We start from the raw sequence: 9,302 nt of genomic DNA on the forward strand, positions 1-9,302 counted from the left end.
GAAATTAAAAGACGCTTACTCCTTGGAAGGAAAGTTATGACCAACCCAGATAGCATATTCAAAAGCAGAGACATCACTTTGCCAACAAAGGTCCGTCTAGTCAAGGCTATCGTTTTTCTAGTAGTCATGTATGGATGTGAGAGTTGGACTGTGAAGAAAGCTGAGTGCCGAAGAACGGATGCTTTTGAACTGTGGTGTTGGAGAAGACTCTTGAGAGTCCCTTGGACTGCAAGGAGATCCAACCAGTCCATCCTAAAGGAGATCAGTCCTGGGTGTTCTTTGGAAGGACTGATGCTAAGGCTGAAGCTGCAATACTTTGGCCACCTCATGCGAAGAGGTGACTCATTGGAAAAGACTCTGATTGGGGGCGGGAAGAGAAGGGGACGACAGAGGATGAGATGGTTGGATGGCATCACCGACTCAATGGACATGAGTCTGAGTGAACTCCAGGAGTTGGTGATGGACAGGGAGGCCTGGCGTGCTGCAATTCATGGGGTCGCAAAGAATCGGACACGACTGAGCGACTGAACAGAACTGAACTGAGCTACATTATTAGAAAGCACAGCTTTAGCAAACCCAGACCTCTTAACAAAATTACCTGTGGTTTTAAATGTGAGTGTGCTTCAGCCCATGCCACGGTGACTGTGAACCTCCTTTGCAGGCACAGCCCCAAACCGTGAGAACAATGTGGGGGAAAATATCACACTAGGTTTCCTCTGCTCCACAGGAGGTCCACCAGAGAGCTGATATTAATGGATCCCTGTTAGGGTCCTAAGGAGGGGTCAAGTCAGACAAGACACCCATCTTGCTCTGACAACAACCCACTGGGTGATCCTGCAGAAAGTTATTTGCTCAGCCCTGACTTTGTTTACCCCAGTGAGGTCTGTGACTCTGTAGCTGTCCACAATTATTTTTCTCATCAGCAGTTAAAAGGCACAACAAAACTAGAACATTTGACTAATTCTTACTTCTGAATGTATTCTTTACGTTTCTGTGCAAGGTATTTCTTCTTTAAATTCAGCAGTTCGTTGCTAAGTTTTTCGATCTCATACTTGTATTCTTGGCTCTGTGACTCATACATATTCAGCTCTGAAGACAAAACCTAGTATGACAAATAAAGCAGCATTAACAGAAGATACATGGTGAGACAATATCCTTTTCTGAAAAATCTTTTTAATCTGCTGCCACTTACCTTGGTGAGGCTAGAAATACAAAACCATGCCCAGATTTAATGGTTAATCTGCACGCTTCTACCAGTTCAAGGTCTGTATCTGGGTAAAAATCTGATGAACATTCTGAAGACTCATAATCCAATGACCAACTTAATGAAACCTCATTCCCCTGCTTAAAAGGAGAGCTATCAGGCACATCCAAACAGGCTCACATATGAATGGTGTAATGCACTCAAGAATATTGAGAGTCAAAAAAAGAAAAACTCCCAGATATATACTACAAAATTGCTTCTTAAAGCCTTTTTTAAAATGTTCAGAAAAGTCATTACTAGGCAGTGTGATTCATCCAAGGATTATTGTAAAAACTATTCAGAATCATCCTGCCACCACCACCATTAAGTAGGCACTCAATTTATGTGTTTTCCAAGGTTGTTGTTCTGCTGAATGTCAATCACCTCTTTACTGCACCCTTTGGGACTATTCACAGGTTCTCTCTTTATCGAAGCACTGGGATATTTACCTCTAAGATGCAGAGGGCTATGACGTATGCATGGGGGAGGGTACTACATGTGAGGGGCTGTGTTAGGAAGCCTAATTTCCTGCCTCTTGCTCTGTTGTGTTCAGTAGATGCTACTGGTTTCAGGCTGGACAAAAAAAGAAGGCATTTACTCATCTAAACAGATGTATAAGGATGCTCAAGTGAAGGGTGCCCCCAACAAAAATCAAGGGGGAAAAGGGGAGGCTATCGTTGTAAGGAACATGTAATAGATGCAACTGTCTTTCCTCTAGCTCTCTATTTTTTAATATTTACATAAAAGGCGATCTTTATCTTTTGAGTGTTCATCTGCTTCTGAACAGGTGTCTTAGCTGGCACTAGTGGTAAAGAACCCACCTGCCAATGCTGAGATGTAAGAGACATGGGTCAGGAAGATCCCCTGGAGGAGGGCATGGCAACCTGGCCCGGGATTCTTGCCTGGAGAATCCCATGGACAGAGTAGCCTAGCAGACTGTGGTCCACAGGGTTGAAGAGTCGGACACAACTGAAGCAACTTCACATACTCATACACACTGCTTCTGAATTCCTTCCTCTTAACTGTTGTGATTCTATCTATCCTATCTGACTAAGGATTCTGACCATGTTATCATAAGCTAGAGAAAATGATTTTCATGTTGGAAGAAAATTTGCCTTCATAGTTAAACTGTTGAAGCTGAAACTCCAATACTTTGGCTACCTGATGTGAAGAGCTGACTCATTTAAGAAGACCCTGATGCTGGGAAAGATTGAGGGCAGGAGGAGAAGGGGACGACAGAGGATGAGATGGTTGGATGGCACCACCGACTCAATGGAAATGGGTTTGGGTGGACTCTGGCAGTTGGTGATGGACAGGGAGGCCTGCTGCAGTTCATGGGGTCACAAAGACTTGGACACGACTGAGCGACTGAACTGAACTGAACTTAGGAACAAAGACCTTGTTTCCAAATAATGAATGTGGAATTTCTTAACAGAGTCCAGATCATGAGGACAAATTGATGGGCAGGCTTGGTACTATGCACTGCTGTATCTTCCACTAGGGGTCACATGTCATTCAGAGGAAAATATCTGTACACCCTGAGATAAAGGGTTAAAGAGACAAAATCCTCCTATGAACCACTGAATGCAACCCATTGCTAAGAGTGCCCATCTGACAGTAGTGTAAAGAGAAACATGTGCTTTTCTAATCTACACCCAACTTCTGAGAAAATAAGTTTTTACTTTGCTTGTTATATTCAATTGTTTAAAGGGATGAAAATAATCAAAAGATTATGCCTCTTGCAAAACTCAAATTATGTCTCAGGATACTCATGTAAAACGAATGCTTAGAGTGGTAAGTTGAAAATTAATGCTCTCATTACACTTCTGTTTCATCTGCCTTTTTAAAGTAAAAGGATGTGATTTTACAACTTTCTCTTTGTGAAAGGATTAGTACCATATTAGTCTCACAGCATCTATTTTACCCCAGGCAGAAAGGCAATGACTATTACCATCGTTGCGCAGGTAAATGCCAGAATTCAGCTAGCATATGCTACAGTCTGTGCCTGTGTGTGTAGAAGGCTTCCCTAGCATGCCAAGAATATCTAAGTACTTTTTTAGGAGGTAAAGCTGAAAATAGAGTGGGAACACACAGTTTTTGAGAAAACTTTAAAATGTGTAATTGTAAAACATTCCATCGCCCCAGCTAAGGTTCTTGTGTCACTTAGAAGAGAACTTATGCTAACGGAATCCTAAAATGATTTGACTTCCCCTTCATGGCTACTTATTTAGACAGTCTTGAAGCAAGGCCCTTGGGGACAGGAGAGTGGCCTGTGCTTTGTGTACATTTATTTCAGGTAGATGAATAGTAAAAACCTGCTCTGACACAGTGGTCTGCTTCAGTGGGCCATAGTGTTAAAATATTTGGGAGATGCAAATCTTCCAAATCGTGTTGAGATAATCCACACAAACCCTATTCCCCAAATTTCCATTCCATTGCCATCATCCTCTCTCCAACTGTTTCTCCACTTGTTCGTCTACCTGTTTTGTGGGAGTCTATTAGTCTAGGAGCAGAGGGGTAGCTTTGAGGCTTGCCTGGGACTAGAGCACTAAAAAAGCTGATTTCAATGGAGTGCAGCCTTTGGGAGACTGGCTTCTAGGGCCACAGCGGTGGACTTGTCCAGGGGTGTTCCCCAGAGTGTGGCCATCCTTCAGCTAGGAAGGCGCAGAGGCTCCCACTTACTTTAAGCTGCTTGGTCTTCTCCCGCAGTGTGTGGCGATAGATCTGCAGCTGCTCCGCGGCCTCAGGCCCAGGCTGCCGGGCCAGGATGTGCTTTAGTTCCACATACAGTTTCTCCTTTTCCTGGTGGAGAGCATAACCACAAGTGGAGATAAGCAGTCCCATCAAGACAAGGACAGTGACTTTAACAGCATGGTCAGGATGATCTGAGATCATCCTAAGGTCCTTCTCAGCTCCACACTGATTACATTCACTCGTAGATTCATCCAGTCAAGCATCAAGCCATAGAGGGTCCTGGCCCTGCCCACCAGCTGGTCGGCAGCAGCCTTGCGATCCCCAGACTGTGCAGCCAACCACATGGGAAGCCTGCTCTCCAGGGGACTGGCAATCACCACATGAGGAATGGCCTCACAGCCAGCCTGGCCAGGGACCACCCCCACCTACCAGCATGCCCACAGCAGTCAGCCCTGCTACACAGGAGGACACACACAGTCCACATGGGGGTACCATTAGAGCACACAGCTCTGGTGACCAGAGGGGAGTGTGTTGTTCCAAAGGAGATCTCCTACATAAGGCAATTTTCCCAAGACTGGAAAAGATAACCAACGTACCTAACACATAGAAACAAACACAGAGAACTGAGCAAAATGAGAAGACAGAGGAATATATTCCAAATGGAAGAACAAGACAGAACCTCAGAAACATGACTAAAGGAAGTGGAGATAAGCAATCTATTCAACAAACGACTCAAGGTAATAATCGTAAAGATGCTCACTGAACTTGATAGAAGAATGGATGAATGCAGTAAAAATTTCAACAAAGCATTAGAGAATATAAAGAATCAAACACAGACAAAGAATACAATGCTGCTGCTGCTGTTGCTAAGTCACTTCAGTCGTGTCCGACTCTGTGCGACCCCATAGACGGCAGCCCACCAGGCTCCGCCGTCCCTGGGATTCTCCAGGCAAGAACACTGGAGTGGGTTGCCATTTCCTTCTCCAAAGCATGAAAGTGAAACTGGGATTTAAAAAAAAAAAAAAACACCATAAGGAATCAACAGCAGATTAGATGATACAAAGGAATGATAAACTGGAAGACAGAGTAGTAGAAATTACCAAAGCTAAAAAGAAAAAAATTAATTTAAAAAAAATGAGTACTAGTTTAAGAGAAATTTTGTATAACAACAAGTTAAAAACATTTGCATTATAGGGCTCCCAAGAAGGAGAAGTGAGAAAAGGGCAGAGAAAATATTTGAAGAAATAATAGCTGAAAACTTCCCAACCTGGGAAAGAAAACAGCCAGCCAGGTCCAGGAAGCACAGGGAGTAGTATCAAACAATCAATCTTAACAGGACCATAGCAAGATACACCACAAGTAAAATGGAAAAAATTAAAGATAATAGGAGTATACTAAGAGCAGCAAGAAAAAAGCAACTAGTTATATACATGGGAACTTCAGCTGACTTTTCAGAAGAAACTTTGCATGCCACAAGGGAGTGTCACAATATATTCAAAGTGAGGAAAGGATAAAACTTAAACAATCAAGAATTATGTACCCGGAAAGGTTATCATTTAGATTAGAAGGAGAGATAATGATAAGCCCATGTTTGTATGGTCAATTAAACTATGACAAAGGAGGCAAGGATATACAATGGGGAAAAGACATCCTCTTCAATAAATGGTGCTGGAAAAACTGGACAGGGCGCCTGCAAAAGAATCAAACTAAACTAGTTTCTCACACCATATACAAAAGTAAACTCGAAATGGATTAAAGACTTAAATGTAAGACCTAAAGCCATAAAAGTTCCTAGAAGAAAACAGGCAATAAACTCTTTGACATCAGTCTTTGCAAACTTTTTTTTTTTTTTTGGATCTATCTCCTCAGGCAAGAGATACAAAAATAAATAAACAGAACTACATCAAACTAAAATGCTTTTGCACAGACAAGTAAACTATCAACAAACATGAAAAGGCAATCTACTCAATGGGAAAAGATATTTGCAAATGATAAATCTAACAACGGGTTAATATCCAAAATATACGAAGAATGCATACAACTCTACATCAAAAAATAAAAAACTAAGTGACTCAGTTAGAAAACACTGGACCTGAATAGACATTTTTCCAAAGATGACATACAGATGGCCAACAGACACATGAAAAGATACTCAACATCACAAACCATTAAGTGAAAGAAAGTGAAGTTGCTCAGTCATGTCCAACTCTTTGCAACCCCATGGACTGTAGCCCACCAGGCTCCTCCATCCATGGGATTCTCCAGGCAAGAATACTGGAGTGGGTTCCCATTTCCTTCTCCAGCGGATCTTCCAGACCCAGGGATTGAACCTAGGTCTCCCACACTGCAGGCAGACACTTTAACCTCTGAGCCAAAACCACAATGAGATACCAACTCAGAATGGCTATCATCAGAAAAGACTATAAATAAAAAGTGTTGGTGAGGATGTGGAGAAAAGGGAGTATTTTTGCACTGTTAGTGGGACTATAAATTGGTGCAGCCAACTTGTAAATTGGAAAAGAGTGCGGAGGTTCCACAGAAAATAAAAAATAGAACTACCATATGATGCAGCAATCTCACTTCTGGGTATTTACCTTAAGAAAACAAAAATACTAATTTGAAAAGATATATGCACACCAACGTTCATTGCTGCATCATTTGTAATAGCCAAGCTATGGGAGCAACCTAAGTGTCCATTGATAGATAAATGGATAAAGAAGATGCCTTATATGTATACTAAGTGATATTACTAGCCATGAAAAAAATAAAATCTTGCAATTTACAACAACATGGATAGACGTAGAGGGCATTATGCTATGTGAAATGAGTCAGACAGAGAAAGACAAATACCATATGATCTCATTTAAAGGTAGAATCTGAAAAACAAAACAAGCAAAACAAAACACAGACTCATAGATAAAAAGAACAAGTGGGTAGTTGCCAGAGGGGAGGGGGCTAGAGGGATCCTTAGCTGAAGACGATTAAGAGTTACAAGCCACCAGTTATAACACAAATAAGCCATGGGGATATAACATACAGGACAAGTAAACTAGTTAATAATATTGCAACAACTTCGTGTGAGGACAGATGGTTACTAGACTTAGTGTCACGATCACTTCATAATATATGCAAATGTCAAATCGCTATGTAGTACACCTGAAATGCACATAATATTGTACATCAACCATATCTCAATTTTTGAAAATTGTGCATATCCCAACCCTGATCAAGGACCCAGGATGTGCGCAGCATATGGATATGAATAGTAAGACAAATGAGGAAGAAAACATCTCTCTCTACCTAAACTTATGATCACATGACTGAGAGACAAAGATGACAGAAAATTTCGACAAAGTATTATGGCCAATAAAAGCAGGGAGTGACTAACTCTGATTTGGAGGAGTGGGGGAAATTTCACAAAAATGTCATTTGAACTGTCCCTTTAGGAATGAGTAGGATTTTTCCCCAAGCAGAGAGAGAAAAGAAGAGTTTTTTATGCCAAGGTTCAGTGATAGAACAGAGGAAAGGTAGTCCAAGGTACTTGGATGCAATCTCAAAAATGACAGAATGATCTCTCTTCATTTCCAAGGAAAACCATTCAATATCACAGGAATCCAAGTCTATGCCCTGACCAGTAATGCTGAAGAAGCTGAAGTTGAATGGTTCTATGAAGACCTATAAGACCTTCCAGAACACCCAAAAAAGATGTCCTTCTCCTTATAGGGGAAAGAGAAAGTGAAAGTGAGGTTGCTCAGTTGTGTCCGACTCTTTGCGATCCCATGGACTGTAGTCTACCAGGCTTCTCTACATGGGATTTTCCAGGCAACAGTACTGGAGTGGGTTGCCATTTCCTTCTCCAGGGGATCTTCCTGACCCAGGGATCAAACCCAGGTCTCCTGCATTGCAGGCAGACACTTTACCCAGGGGAATGGAATGCAAAAGTAGGAAGTCAAGAAATACCTGGATTATCAGGCAAATTTGGCCTTGGAATATGGAATGAAGCAGGGCAAAGCCTAATAGAGTTTAGCCAAGAGAATGCACTGGTCATAGCAAACACCCTCTTCCAACAACACAAAAGAAGACTCTACATGCGGACATCATCAGATGGTCAATACCAAAATCAGATTGATTATATTCTTTGCAGCCAAAGATGGAGAAGCTCTATACAGTCAGCAAAAACAAGACCAGAAGCTGACTGTAGCTCATATCATGAACTCTTTATTGCCAAATTCAGACTTAAATTGAAGAAAGTAAGAAAAAGCACTAAACCATTCACGTACGACCTAAATAGAATTCCTTACGATTATACAGTGGAAGTGAGAAATAGATTCAAGGGATTAGATCTGATAGACAGAGTGCCTGAATAACTATAGACGGAGGTTCATGACATTGTACAAGAGGCGGTGATCAAGACCATCCCCAAGAAAAAGAAACGCAAAAAGGCAAAATGGTTGTCTGGGGCAGCCTTTCAAACAGCTATGAAAAGAAGAGAAACAAAAGGCAAAGGAGAAAAGGAAAAATATACCCATTTGAATGCAGAGTTCCAAAGAATAGCAAGGAGAGATAAGAAAGCATTCCTCAGTGATCAATGCAAAGAAATAGAGGAAAACAACAGAATGGGAAAGACTAGAGATCTCTTCAAGAAAATCAGAGATACCAAGGGGACATTTCATGCAAAGATGAATACAATAAAGGACAGAAATGGTATGGACCTAACAGAAGCAAAAGATATTAGAACACGTGGCAAAAATACACAGAGCTATACAAAAAAGATCGTCACAACCCAGATAATCACGATGGTATGATCACTCACCTAGAGCCAGACATCCTGGAATGTGAAGTCAAGTGGGCCTTAGGAAGCATCACTATGAACAAAGCTAGTGGAGGTGATGGAATTCAAGTTGAGTTATTTCAAATCCTAAAAGATGATGCTGTAAAAGAGCTTCACTCAACATGCTAGCAAATTTGGAAAACTCAGAAATGGCCACAGGACTGGAAAAGGTCTGCTTTCATTCCAATCCCAAAGAAAGGCAATGACAAAGAATGCTCAAACTATTGCACAATTGCACTCATCTCACATGCTAGTAAAGTAATGCTCAAAATTCTCCAAGCCAGGCTTCAACAGCATGTGAACTGTGAAATTCCAGATGTTCAAGATGGCTTTAGAAAAGGCAGAGGAACCAGAGATCAAATTGCCAACATTTGTTGGATCATTAAAAAAGCGAGAGAGTTCCAGAAAAACATCTACTTCTGCTTTATTGACTATGCCAAAGCCTTTGACTGTGTGGATCACAACAAACTGTGGAAAATTCTGAAAGAGATGGGAATACCAGACCACCTGACCTGCCTCCTGAGAAATCTGTAT

At 41.5% G+C, this 9,302-nt stretch overlaps 1 protein-coding gene across 1 annotated transcript in view; it reads right to left on the reverse strand.

The window, feature by feature from the left end:
* The window catches only part of CFAP58 (cilia and flagella associated protein 58), a 109,815-nt gene that overhangs the window by 3,669 nt on the left and 96,844 nt on the right, over window positions 1-9,302 (reverse strand). The window contains exons 16-17 of the mRNA XM_010859392.1: window positions 3,926-4,045; window positions 969-1,102 (exon numbers count right to left, since the gene is read on the reverse strand). Of these exons, the coding sequence (XP_010857694.1) occupies window positions 969-1,102; window positions 3,926-4,045 (254 nt within the window). The remainder of the gene's footprint in view (window positions 1-968; window positions 1,103-3,925; window positions 4,046-9,302) is intronic.

The sequence above is a fragment of the Bison bison genome, unplaced genomic scaffold, assembly GCF_000754665.1.
Source record: "Bison bison bison isolate TAMUID 2011002044 unplaced genomic scaffold, Bison_UMD1.0 scf7180017864456, whole genome shotgun sequence".
Lineage (NCBI taxonomy): Eukaryota > Metazoa > Chordata > Mammalia > Artiodactyla > Bovidae > Bison > Bison bison.